The sequence below is a fragment of the Dryobates pubescens genome, chromosome 4, assembly GCF_014839835.1.
Source record: "Dryobates pubescens isolate bDryPub1 chromosome 4, bDryPub1.pri, whole genome shotgun sequence".
NCBI classification, from domain to species: domain Eukaryota; kingdom Metazoa; phylum Chordata; class Aves; order Piciformes; family Picidae; genus Dryobates; species Dryobates pubescens.
The window spans coordinates 45,555,611-45,570,020 of NC_071615.1; the positions used below are offsets into that span (position 1 = coordinate 45,555,611).

Genomic DNA, 14,410 nt, shown 5'->3' on the forward strand with positions numbered 1-14,410 from the left:
CTACTCCAGATCATTGCAAATAAATGCTATGGAATACAGTACAGCTTTAACAAGTATCTCTTGCTTAAAGGTGATTTGCTTCACTGTTTGCTTAAAGACTGTCTGAACACATGTATTTATAATACACTGTACAACACTGCCAATGCAATATTATCTCTGTGAAGCCCAACCTGCTGACGTGTTAACCAGGGCATTTCTCACATTTCAAATGCCAGTTAAGCTGCACTTTGCTCTTCCAAAGCACACTGCAGTGTTACCTCAACAGCCAATTTGCAAAAACAAAAAAAGCAAACCTCAAGAAATCCCCACCAGACTTCAGGAGTGCTCATATATTTATTTGTTTAAGGTAAAATTTCACAGAATCACAGAATGTTAGGGGTTGGAAGGGACCTCAAAAGTTTTTTCAGTTCATCCCCCCTGCCAGAGCAAGATCACCTAAACCACATCACACAGGAATGCATCCAGGCTGGTTTTGAATATCTCCAGAGAGGGAGCCTCCACAACCCCCCTGAGCAGCCTGTTCCAGGGTTCTGTCAACCTCACAGGGAAAAATTTTTTCGTCCTGTTTCCATGGAACTGCCTATGCCTCAACTTCCACCCAGTGCCTCTTGTCCTGTCACTGGGAATCACCCAGCAGAGCCTTGCTCCAGTCTCCTGGCACTCACCCTTTACATATTTATAAACATGAATGAGGTCACCCCTGAGGCTCCTCCTCTCCAAGCTACAGAGCCCCAGCTTCCTCAGTCTCTCCTCATAAGGAAGATGTTCTACTCCCTTAATCACTTTTGTGGCTCTGTGCTGGACTCTTTCAAGCAGCTCCCTGAGGTCCATCTTGAACTGAGGGGCCCAGAACTGGACACAATACTCCAGATGGAGCCTCAGCAGGGCAGAGCAGAGGGGAAAGAGAACCCCTCTGACCTAGTAGGCATGATGAAAAATGATTTAAATGCTTGCCAGAGACTTCAGGTAAAGTACTGCAACATGAATCTTTGCTTGAAATGAAGAACTGCATCTTCCAAACAAACCAACTTATTCTTCCATGACAGTGCTCTAAACCAAGACATTAAACAAGATCTTCCCTTTCATCACCAACCTTGCCAGTACAGACTATTAAATTTATACACCTAGACAAACACAAAAGCAGGATTTTTGCTCTGCAAAAAAATGAAAAGGTGGAGGTGGGGGGAGTGGGGGAGGGAGACAGAAGTATTACATGTTTGTCTTCCCTTCTCCCTGGGTCTTACATTTCATTTTGCAAAGCTTCGTTCACACGTCTGACAACCAGGAAAACATGTTTTACTTAATGAATCTAGTACAGAAGCTACTGAAAAACTCAGAGGTGCTTACTTTTAGCAAATTTATCTTCCAAGAGACGTGCCTGTCAACTTGATCCGTACACAGATTTACAGAAGGATCCTGAAAACTTGCATCAGTACCTAGCCGGCAACTGCAGACTTCAGTGTGATATTCGCTACCAGTACCTGTAGGCATGTTTCTGAGACCCAGCTGCTGTTGCATTGGTGTCAGCACTTTTACATTTGAATAAGGGCTAGCACCTCAATCACCACCCAATGAGACAGACAACAAATGACTGGAGAGTAAAATGCTACAAGGAACAGCCACGCTGCGTCTCCTTCATCCACAGACTGTAGCTATACAAACACCTAAAAGTCATTTCTCAGCAGATCACCTCTGTGTTCTCATAAGAACTTTTGCTGTGGTTCTCTTCCCAAGCTACTCTGCATCAAGCCTCTTCCTATTTGTAAATGCCCTTGAAAGACTAATGAATGCAGCAGCTTCATTTTTAGGTTTCACTGGCTGGAAATAAGATTCAGAAAAGAAATACAGCACAACTGAAGAGGCTCTTTTCCCTTCGCTCAGCACTGACTTCAGTACTGAATTGCCTTCTACTGTGTTGTTTGTATTTTTAGACTGTCAGGCATGGTATTTTCCTTTGTTATTGTACAAGATGTGCTAGCAACTGATCATAATATAAGCAAATAAAGCCAATGTGGTTTCATTCGCATATGTGGCACAGACACTTGAGGTTCAGTTTTTGCAGCTCTGAAATGTTTTTAGGAGTAAACATCTTTAGGATTAAAACATGTAACTAACATCTTTAGCTCACAATCAAAAAGCTAAAAAACTTTGTCTTGGCAGCCAGTACACTGAAGTAATTTTAGGAATGACCTCTGCAGAAATTAGGAAGGTCTCAGGTATAAATGAGTAAAAATAACCAGCAGTCCTACTGTGACTGTATTTAATTATTGTCTAAAGGGCTAAAATTAGCTTCCTAAGTTTCTCCTTTTAAAGCTATTCACTTTTTATCTAGAGAAGATGACCATGGAAGTACTTAAAAATGGCAAGTAGAAATCCCCAGACTATACTGGGGAAGAACACTTTTCCCTAGATAGAGAAAACGTGAATGTTCAGGAGGAGACACAGAAAAAGACTGTAAACTAAAAGATTTTAGATAGGAATTGCAGCAACCAGTAATAGAAAGCTAGAGCAATTTCCTACTGAACATTTGGGATACTTGGAAAATTACTGCTGCAAAAATAGTGACCAAGATCTTGCTGAGAGAAAGTATCTTCCTGTTTATAAGCTAAATGCATAGTAGAGGTTCTATAGAACAGGGAAAAGAAACACAAACCAAAAACCAACCAACAAATAATAACCAATCTGAGATGGACAAGACTGGAATATCTTTTGACCAGTCTCAATGATGTTTCAACAAGTTTTCATTAAGTAAATGCCCCTCCAAGACAACCCAACCAAACACAGCATGTGGAGATACACCAGCCACAGAAAGGGAGGAAAACCACAAGATAAAGCCATCCTCCAGAGTTTCACTGCCTTGTCAATACAAGAAGTCCGTTTCCTTTCAGAACTTCATAGTTTCTGCCACATCTCAGCCGCCACCTCCTCAAGCTTCAGAGAACAGGGTATTTTCTGGCTTCTTGAACTACTGAATGCTTCTAGCTTTCCATAAGTCAGCTTCACTTTCTCTCCCAAGAGCATCAAAGCTACTTTTTTTGACAGCAACTGACTGTTTCTGCTGTCAATTATCATTATCAAAAGATACATCCAATGTAAAAGGAGTCCCTCTGAAGCAGCTTTGGTGCATGTGTGTACATCTGCAATCCAAACCATGAGAGCTTCATGAGGCTGATATTTTTGCAGTGTTAGCCTTTCACCACAGACTTTTAATTTTTGCATAGCTCCAGGTACAGTGGAGTAACATCAGAGGGTTCTTCACTATCCTCCCAAACCTGTTATTACTGTAAACATAGTTTTCTAGCATGAGCATGGGCCTTATATTTTCCAGCTGAGACAGAGAAAAGCACAAGAACTTGTGGGCTGCCAGATCTCAATGAGGTTGAGTTTCACCACAAACTCATGCAGGCTGAGCTCCATGCAGAGCAAATTTGGGGTTAAACAAACAAAAAAGTGTTGTGCTAGTATTGAAGTAGCAATGCAATACAGTAACTAAATCTGTCCAAAAAAGAAACATCTGATTTATTTGTTCTGTTGTTATGAAGTGTGTTGATTTCAGAGAAAACAATAATAATCTGCACAAGTTCAAAAACCACATGAATAAAACAATGACTAATCAAAAGAACACATTTGGGCTCATGCTCATCTATCCTGGCCCTCACATCTCACTTGCCTACTCCGATGGCACTAAAAAAAAGAGATGTAGGACAAATAGCAAGAATGATTTTTGTAAAGCAAGAAGCCTCCTCACAACAGTTCCCATGCAGGATGTAACTCAAGGAAGTGTTTGTTTGTTTGTTTAAAATAAGGACTTCTTGGAAAGAACCAAAAGTTGGATATTCAGCTAATTAGAATCATAGAATCAGTCAGGGTTGGAAGGGACCACAAGGATCATCTCGTTCCAACCCCCCTGCCATGGGCAGGGACACCCCACACTACATCAGGCTGGCCAGAGCCTCATCCAGCCTGGGCTTAAACATCTCCAGGGACGGGGCCTCAACCACCTCCCTGGACAACCCATTCCAGGGCTTCACCACTCTCATGGTGAAGAACTTCTTCCTCACATCCAGCCTGAACCTCCCCACCTCCAGCTTCATTCCATTCCCCCTTGTCCTATCACTACCTGATACCCTGAGAAGTCCCTCCCCAGCCTTCCTGTAGGCCCCCTTCAGATACTAGAAGGCCACAATAAGGTCACCTCAGAGCCTTCTTTTCTCCAGACTGAACAGCCCCAACTCTTTCAGTCTGTCCTCCTAGGAGAGGTGCTCCAGCCCTCTGCTCATCTGATTTAATGATTGTACTTTTCTGCTTCTTGACAGTTTGCCATTAAGTATTTACACAAAGTCAGTGCAGTTATGCAAAGCAGTCAGAAACATTTGTGCACCAGGATGCAGAGCTGTACCTATGCCATAAAAATACTACTGAAATGGGTGTTATGACTCTTCAGAGTAATATAAAACAGAAAAATACCTCTAAAACTATGATTCTCAAGTGACTAAAATGTAAACTTTCTCCCCATCATTTCGTGTGCTATAAACAGCCATCAATATGCCTCTCCCTCATTTACTGTTCACCTAAAAAATTTAGGAATGCTGCAATCTAACAAGGAGAGATAGTTTGAATATTTAGACTTCCACAGACCACAGGAGAATTTACTGGCAAGACATTCACCTCCTCAGGGGACAAATTTATTACAAAGTTCAGTGAAGCCTTGTCTCAATACAAAAACCAAAAGGCAATCTAACCATTCAGTCTCAAACTGGAGTCACAGAAGTGATTTTCTTAGCCATTCAGTCTGTAACCAAACCATCACCTTCAGGTCCCTTTGCTCAGATGAAAAACTACAGTAGAAGTCACTGAGCAACCTTGAGGTTTGATGGGGAAAATCTCTCATGAATTCAGAAACTAAGTAATTATGTTTGTAAGCTGGAGCTTTTCTATCTTCAGCATGTGCACGATGGGTTGCTTTGTTCTACAGCAAAGTAATTTAAAGACACTGTAATAGCAGTGTATGATCCCAAATACATACTTGAAAGCAACATGGGTTCCCCTGGAGGGGGATGTAAAAGACTTTGCAATAGAATATCAGAAAACTGAGTCTAGTTAACATATGATACGTAGTTCAACTAAGAACAGAGAATAGTGAGAAGGAATCCAGTAAGAGCCACTGAGTAGTGGAAAGATTAATACTGACTTCAGTAATTTTGAGGTCCAGTTTGAAGAAAGAATAAAAAAGTCAAAGCAATCAGTCTGCATTCAACAGCTTGCACAACAGGAAAACTGTCTAATGGTTCCCACAAACATTCCAGCCAAACTACACTAGAGGACATCACAAGTTTCAAAGCCAAGCTCTCACAAGGTGAGAAATGCGAGGATGAAAGCGGTCTACTCAACCGAATCCCTTGTGCAAATAAATTACACCAGGTCAACTCAAGTTTTACACCCAAAAGTTACTGCACAGAGAAGACTGTTGTTTGCAAATGTTATTTATTTCTTCAACAAACTACTTTCTTCTTGTTCAAAGAGGTCTTGCAACACGGCAAGCATCCTTCAGACATGGTTATGGTAGCAGATGTTCTTCATTTGCTCCCTAAGGCTCATCTGTGACAAAACGTAACATTATACGTCTGTCTCAAAGGACAGATTTGATTTCCAGTTGAAACAATAGATTCATTAGATTCATTTTCAGCATCTTTATGAAATGGAGAGGATAAATACACTTAACCTCTGTTCTCCATCTTTCAATTACAGGAGTTAAAAAAAAAAGTATCTTGGTCTGTGCTGAGACACATCGACCTGATTTCGCAGAGAAGTAGCGGGGGCAGTGCTTCAGATACAGCTGCGAGTGCTCATGCCTCATCAAAGACTTCAAATCCAGCACTCAGAAATGAAAAATATTGAATTAGTGACTAATTTTTGTTAAAAAAAAAATAAAAAATTCTTGTTTAAGCTGCTTGGCCTAAAACCACAGCTTGCAAGCAGGTAATATACAGATCAGTGCCCAAATACAGCACGGCCTTTCAAACTGAAGAGCCTTAACATAAAGGCATCATTCTCATCCTGCAATTAATGCCCCTCTCATTCACTTACAGATGCATCAACAACTAGCATCTGTGCCTTCTTCACTGTACCACCACAACTCACTCTCAGCACAACCCCTCTCTTAAATTTATGCTGCCTCTGCAGCAAGGCACAAACACAGAACTGAAGTCCGCAGCGTAGCAGAGGAGCACAGCTAGGTGAGACTAATATTGCCTAAATATTCCACAGCTGTTGAAACTTTTGATTTGGCAACTATTCAATGGATTGTAATTAAATAGGTGTTATCTGGGACACACCAAGGCCTCCCAGTATTCCCAAATAATCCAAAGGCACAGCAGCACCCCACCACCTCTCCTCTGCACAGTAGCTGAACTTTGGACTATTTGCACAGTCCCAGCTTTTAGTTCCTCACATGCCTCCTTTGTTCATCATTTTTTTGAATCCCCATGCCATATGCCCACATAGCAATGGCTAACCTCTCTCCTTCTGCTACCATCCCCCAATCAGGATCTTGTTTCATTAACATCTGAACTAGAATCTTACACCTTCCATAAGCCCTTTGACCCAAGAGAGAGGGATTTTCTTCAGCCACAGTTCTGGTAACTGAGCTCTGCTCAGCCAGAACAGTCGGAGGCTTCATCCCCTGAAGCAGGTGAATATAACTTTGCACTGTTTGTAACATGGTTAGTAGTTTTGGGTTTTTGCTTGGTTTGGTTTCAATCACAAAATATCCTTGACAAATCCAAGATCCCTTTTTCAGAAGAATGGGGTCATCATTTATTTTCAAGAGTCACCAGGACCTGTATTTTGATGTTTATGTTCTTGATAAGGAAACCCAGCACCTTCTCAGCAGCAAGAGGGAACTTTTCTGGAAGAACTATCACTACAGAGTATTTCCATGTGAAATATATACATATAAAAAGCACATGACACAATATTAATTTTAAGAGTACACAAGAGAGCAAGAGTAAGAAGATTTTTATCTTGCTAAATTATAACAAATTAAATTGTGCCTGGTTAATTTCAACTGAAAGTCTGGAAGTGACTCCTGAAGCCTTATAAGTGACTTTTCCTTAGATGAAAATTTGTCATTGAAGGCTGATGAGGAGGAGGACTTTGCCAGTTTTCACAGGTAAGGTGTGCCATTAAGCAGACTCAACTTTAAAGCAGTTCAATGGGACTATTATCATAGATTCATAGAATTGTTAGGGTTGGAAGGGACCTCAAGGATCATCTAATTCCAATCCCCCTGTCATGGGCAAGGAGACCTCACACTACATCAAGTTGCTCAGAGCCACATCCAGCCTGGCCTTCAAAACCTCCAGGGATGAGACTTCCACCACCTCCGTGGGCAACCTGTTCCAGTGCCTCACACTATTACAAGTTTTGATCTTGAATCATGAATTCAGCCTCAAACTAGCTGATGGGTAGATATGCCCAAGATCAAAGACAATCAATTCTACAGCACAGTCATGAAGTTTTCCTCTTGGGTTTTTTTGTCTCTTGGTTTCCTCCCTTTTTAAAACTCATTTTGAACAAAACAAACCAACCAACCAAAAAACCCCACACACAAAAAGAATGGAAGTGTAAGGTTTTTCAGAGAAGTTGGACATCTTAGTGCAAATAAACAGAAAACAAACAGGCAGGAGATGAAAAAAAAATTTCTTCTGACCCTGATTATATTCTGTGCATTTAAGACAACAGCATAGGATACTTGAAAATCACAGTATCACAGTATCACTAAGGTTGGAAGAGACCTCGAGGATCATCGAGTCCAACCTGTCTCCACAGACCTCATGACTAGACCATGGCACCAAGTGCCACATCCAATCTCCTCTTATAACCAAAATAATATAACCAACTGTGGATGGCAGCTATTTTCAACTTGAATTGTTTTTCTCAAGGCCATTTTAGAAGCAAATCAATGCTGCTCTCATATACCTATAACATACAGACTATTACTTCTTTAAACTAAACTACTTAGAACTGATCAAGCTACAAAAATGGAGCCACTATTACAAGAGGGATATGGATGTGCTGGAATGTGTCCAGAGAAGGGCCAGGAGGATGAGCAGAGGGCTGGAGCACCTCTCCTATGAGGACAGACTGAAGGAGTTGGGGCTGTTCAGTCTGGAGAAGAGAAGGCTATGAGGTGACCTAATTGTGGCCTTCCAGTATCTGAAGGGGGCCTACAGGAAGGCTGGGGAGGGACTTCTCAGGATATCAGGTAGTGACAGGACTAAGAGGAATGGAATGAAGCTGGAGGTGGGGAGATTCAGGCTGGAGGTGAGGAAGAAGTTCTTCACCATGAGAGTGGTGAAGCCCTGGAATGGGTTGTCCAGGGAGGTGGTTGGGGTGCTGTCCCTGGAGGTGTTTAAGCCCAGGCTGGATGAGGCTCTGGCCAGCCTGATGTAGTGTGGGGTGTCCCTGCCCATGGCAGGGGGGTTGGAGCTAGATGATCCTTGTGGTCCCTTCCAACCCTGACTGATACTATCATACTATGAAATAAAACCAGTTGTAACTGAGAAAGCTTTGTACAAAGAAATAATTCAGAGCAGATCTACACAGTATACTGACAAGTCTGAAAAGCAAACCCCAAAATTTCAGTACAACCATCTTTGATTTCCAATACATTTAAATATCTCATGAAAAGCTACACAGACTTCAGATGTACATGAGTATTTCTTTAAATGTGCATAGAGTTATTTTCCCCCCCCCATGAACAGGAACAGAACATACCAGATAAAATAAGTAGCTCAATAATTTCTGCATCTCCCAGATAGGCAGCAGCATGTAAAGGGGTCCTTTTCTCATTATCCTGTGGTAAGAGGGGGGAAAAAAGGTTTTATTTAAAATAAAAAAAAGTATGGTTTAGCATTCTGTATGAGTTATGAAAAATTGCTGTATCAAAGTGCATCTTCCAAATACTGTACATTTTATATTCTAGCAAACATCACTATTCTAAAGATGTTAGCCACATATATTAAGACATGCATGCTTGGAACTCCTACATAGTGAGCCTGCTGAGTTAACTGTTTTCCTGACACACATGGATTGACAGATGCTCCTCACACCTTTAGATTAACCCATAAGTTAGAAATCACCATTCACTTGTCTCCAGAGACGGGGAATTGAGGGTCTCCTGCACAGTTAAAAAACAGCATCACCTTCATATGCAACAATTTTCATGTTTCTCACTAAAGTTACCTTCTGCAGCTCTTTTTTATACAGAGAATAGAATAGAATAGAGTGGAACAGAATAGAGTGGAACAGAATAGAGTGGAACAGAATAGAGTGGAACAGAATAGAGTGGAACAGAATAGACCAGGTTGGAAGAGACCTTCAAGATCATCGTGTCCAACCTATCATCCAACACCACCTAATCAACTAAACCATGGCACCAGGCACCCCATCAAGTCTCCTCCTGAACACCTCCAGTGATGGTGACTATACCACCTCCCAGGGCAGCCCATTCCAATGGGCAATCACTCTCTCTGTGTAAAACTGCCTTCTAACTTCCAGCCTAAACCTCCCCTGGCGCAGCCTGAGACTGTGTCCTCTTGTTCTGGTGGTGGTTGCCTGGGAGAACAGAGAAGAAGCTGGAGTGGGTAGGGGCAAAAATACTGAAATCCAATTTCAACTGTTTTATTTACTGTAAATAAAGAAAGAGAAGGTAAGAGATGCAATTTTGCAGAAGAAAGACCCAGCCACGCTGATCTAAGGTCCTTTTGAAAGTACATCTAAGAGAACTTAGCCATACACAATACATACTAATGCAGATTCACTTTCAAAAGGCTAGCCAAAAATATTTCTCAAGACTTTCAGGATCAGTCCCAATTTCCCCTCAACAGTTTAATCAGAAAAATAAGATCACTTTCACAATGCAGCCAGTGATAAAAATGAACAAGAACCCACCAGTTTGCCCTCTGTTGGAAGGCCTCTGAAAATCAGAGAAGAGAGGGATCATCAGTCAGCATCCTGGCTCTGGACTAAGCTCCACTTAGATGTTCAGAACTTTTTAGGTAGTTTTGAATACATCAGGGGTGTAGGATCAAGATTATAAGCAGCAAGCAATTTAAGTTGCAAGATATTTCTACTAGTTTAACTGCTGTCACAACTTTGGTAAAATTAACATACATTTTAACTGACATTTTATTGTGGCAAAGCATTTCTCTCCCTCGCCAAAATAATGTTACTCGGTGAATCCCTACTTAGAGCTGGCACTGCACGAGGAGAAAAACTAAAGTTCATGGCAGAAGAGATATGATAACAGAACTAGAGCAGAGACCCAAGAAGTCACTTCTAGAACATAAAAGACAATTTCAGACCTTAGAACATTCAACCCTCCCCAAGATAAAGCACACTCAACCCCTGCCTCTAACCACCTACTCCCTGCTTAGTCCCTGCTCAGAGAAAGTCAGTGACACAGTAACCACCTTAGCAATGGTTCCTAACATTTTTTTTTCAGCTACACACAAGGAAGAAGGGAGAAGTAATACACATATTGAACTTGTTTCCCCAGCTCCAAAAAAAGAAATGAAAATCAGTTTTCATTCCTCCAGTCTAAAGGAGTGAAGCTACTACAGCCAGCTGGTATTTTGCAACGCTTTCAGTTGTTTTGGCGATGCCAAAGAGAGGGTAACTACAGATTAAGAGTATGGCACACAGTTTCATTGTAGAATTAGAGAAAGTAAGATGAGCCATGAGTGCCATCCTTCTGTAGAGAGAGTAGTCTCCTATGAGGACACACAGAGGCAGCTGGGGCTGCTCAGCCCAGAGAAGAGAAGGCTCCAAGGAGACTTTATTGTGGCCTTCCAAGTATCTGAAGGGGGCTACAAGAAAGCTGGGGAGGGACTTTTTAGGGTATCAATTAGTGATAGGTCTGGGGGGAATGGAGCAAACCTGGAAGGGGGTAGATTCAAATTAGATATTAGGAAGAAATTCTTCCCCATAAGGGTGGTGAGACACTGGCACAGGTTGCCCAGGGAGGTGGTAGAAGCCTCATCCCTGGAGGTGTTTAAGGCCAGGCTGGATGTGTCTCTGAGCAACTTGATGTAGTGTGAGGTGTCCCTGCCCACGGCAGGGGGGGTAGGAATTGGATGATCCTTGAGGTCCCTTTCCAATCCTAACAATTCTATGATTCTATAAGCAAATCCTGCATTCCTCACTTAAAGGACAAAACCTCATGATCACAATCTTCATCACATTCTTTGTGGTGCTGGTTGGTTTGGTTTTGTCTGGTTTTTGGTTGGTGTGATTTATTTTCTTTTGGTTGTGTGGGCTGGTTTGTTTGGTGGGGTTTTTTTGTCAGCCTGTGTTTGTTGTTTGTTTCTTTTATTGTGGTGGTGGTTGGTCTATTTATTTAATTCATTTAACATCTCAATGCCACAAGTCATGCCACTGAGCAACCTGATATAAGCAATCAGAAATGACATATTCCATGAAATGGTAGGGAGAAGGGAGCTGTGTATCTAGAAAAATGCTCACCATCACATCTTTCATTTATTTTGGTGAAACATCTATGGTCCAAATTTCTTGTAAATTCAAGCTACATTTCTCCAAGAATCCAGCCTCTACTAATGGAAACTGCTGAGCATCCTAAGACACAATGAAAGCAGCTCAAAAGCAAGCAACATTTCCACTCCAGTGCTCCAATGTTTCCAAGCTGTGTGTTTCCAGTCATGGAAATACTCAGTTTTGCTGCTCTTACACTGGCTCTTGAAAATACTCAAAGTCCTACTCCTCACCCTGCAGCAGGGAGCTGAAACTAGGAAGGTACACACACAGGAGGCTTGTAGAGACTTCCCTGGCTCTACAGCACCAGGGGACCCTGATGGGCTTGTCATCATCTGGGTCAAGTGCCAAGCTTGGTATCTCAGCAATCCCATGCCACAGGGTCTCTATTAACCACAAGCATTCTGCATGCTGAGGGTACTTAGATAGAAGCCCTGGGTTGGTTTTTTTCCCCAAATTTCACAGCTGTCAGGTTTTGATGCTTCCAAACAGTTTTTTGTTTAAGTTTTTGAGAGAGATTTTGGTTCAGTATTTTTAAAATTGTCTTTCAGAACTTCTCACAAGAGCACAAATGCTGCATTCAGCAAGCCCTCAGCTTTGCTGCCACATACAGGAAATTCTGCTCTTGCTCTGTCTGAAGTCCTACACTATATTGGTGCTTTTTAATAAATGAAATCTGACTAAAATTCAAGAGACCTTGGTATTTCAAATGCTACTGAAGTGCTGCTATACAGATCAGCTTCTTTGTAATAAAAACCAGTAATCACTTGATGAACAAACTCCATCTGCAACGACAAGCTACTGCGTATGCAGCATTACAGTAAATTGCACTAATCAAGCTCTCAGTTTTAACAAGCAGCTTTGGAGGCAGGCATCTTGCAGCACTGTTATTACTGATTTAAATACTGGCCCCAGTGTTGTTCCTTTAATTGCATAAACTTAGAATTACTCTAGCAGAAACATTCCAAGAGAGAAAGGGGTTTGTAGATATAGCTCAGTTACACAGAAGGTTAAAATCTAACACTGCTGGTACCATTCAGTTCAAAACATCACGGGATTACTGCATTACTTGGCAATACAGACAAGCAAGTGCTGTGCCATCTTCATTTTCCAGCTAGCAGGACTGTTGCAACTCTAAATCAGCTGCAATGCCAGTAAGAAAACACATCATACTAATTGCATTGGGCAGGTTGTACGTAGCTGAAAGAGAATGTTGGTATTCCAGTAGAAGCCAACAAAGACATTTATATTCCTGACAAGAAATTCTGAAGTTTCATTTCAGATACTGGTCAACATTGCCAACAAACTAAAAAGAGGTAAAAAAAACAAAACACCTTAAGGAATCAGGTTTTAGAATGACAGCTCTATGACACAAAACCCCCAACACTCTATTTACATGCACCTTTGGATGAATAGGATTACATGAAAAACATACGATCCTTCCATTAGCAGTAGTTCCATTTCTCAGAGTTCCCAAACATCTAATCCACAGGGGGTTTCTGTAAGGAGAAGGCCTTATGACTCCATTAAACCTGACTTTGGAACAAAGAGACAGGGGTAGGTTTGCAGATGACACCAAGTTGGGATCGGGTGTTAGTCAGTTAGAGGGTAGAAAGGCTCTGCAGAGGGACCTTGACCGACTGGACAGATGGGCAGAGTCCAATGGGATGGCATTTAATAAGTCCAAGTGCCGGGTGCTGCACTTTGGCCACGGCAACCCCATGCAGAGCTACAGGCTGGGGTCAGAGTGGCTGAGAGCTGCCAAACAGAGAGGGACCTGGGGGTGCTGATTGACACCCACCTAAACATGAGCCAGCAGTGTGCCCAGGTGGCCAAGAGGGCCAATGGCATCCTGGCCTGCATTAGGAATAGTGTGGCCAGCAGGAGCAGGGAGGTCATTGTGCCCCTGTACTCTGCATTGGTTAGGCCACACCTTGAGTACTGTGTCCAGTTCTGGGCCCCTCAGTTTAGGAAGGACATCGAGACACTTGAACGTGTCCAGAGAAGGGCAACAAGGCTGGGGAGAGGCCTTGAGCACAAGCCCTATGAGGAGAGGCTGAGGGAGCTGGGATTGTTTAACCTGGAGAAGAGAAGGATCAGAGGTGACCTCATTGCCCTCTACAACTACCGGAAAGGTGGTTGTAGACAGGAGGGGGTTGGTCTCTTCTCCCAGGCAACCAGCACCAGAACAAGGGGACACAGTCTCAAGCTGTGCCAGGGGAGGTTTAGACTCGAGGTGAGGAAGAAGTTCTTCACTGAGCGAGTCATTCATCATTGGAATGTGCTGTCCAGGGAGGTGGTGGAGTCGCCGTCCCTGGAGGTGTTCAAGGGGAGATTGGACGTGGCACTTGGTGCTATGGTCTAGTTGTGAGGTCTGTTGGAACAGGTTGGACTTGATCCTTGGGGTCTCTTCCAACCTTAGTTACTGTGATACTGTGGTAGCAGTGCTATGAGCTTCTTCATGACTCCCCTAACCTAGAAAAACTAATGCCACCTTTGTTCCATTTAACATCCAACACAGGCTGCCTTCTGCTGATTCTAAAGTGGACAAATCCATGGCTAATTTAAACACGTAGCATTCAAATCTACTTCATTTTGAAGTAGTTAGCATCCTTTGAGATAAAATAATTTATTCCTGGTTTGGGTTCCCTCTCAGAAATTGATTTAGGCTAACTACATAAAACTAAAGAGAGATTTAAAGAGTGAGATGCCTTGAAGGCAAATCTCTTGTTATTCTGTACAGATCTTCTACAGGCTGCCATGACCTCACAGTGGCTTCCCTACGAGTGTGTAAGAATATAACTTCAATTTGCCCTTCAAATAGCTCCACATCTACCAGTCTGAAGTCTTTCAGTTC

The 14,410-nt window shown here is 42.3% G+C and overlaps 1 protein-coding gene across 1 annotated transcript in view; it reads right to left on the reverse strand.

Annotated features, from left to right (window-relative positions):
* ANKRD28 (ankyrin repeat domain 28) overlaps positions 1–14,410 on the reverse strand; it is an 84,318-nt gene that overhangs the window by 52,904 nt on the left and 17,004 nt on the right. Inside the window, exon 3 of the mRNA XM_009908599.2 lies at positions 8,779–8,857. Coding sequence (XP_009906901.2) covers positions 8,779–8,857 — 79 coding nt within the window. The remainder of the gene's footprint in view (positions 1–8,778; positions 8,858–14,410) is intronic.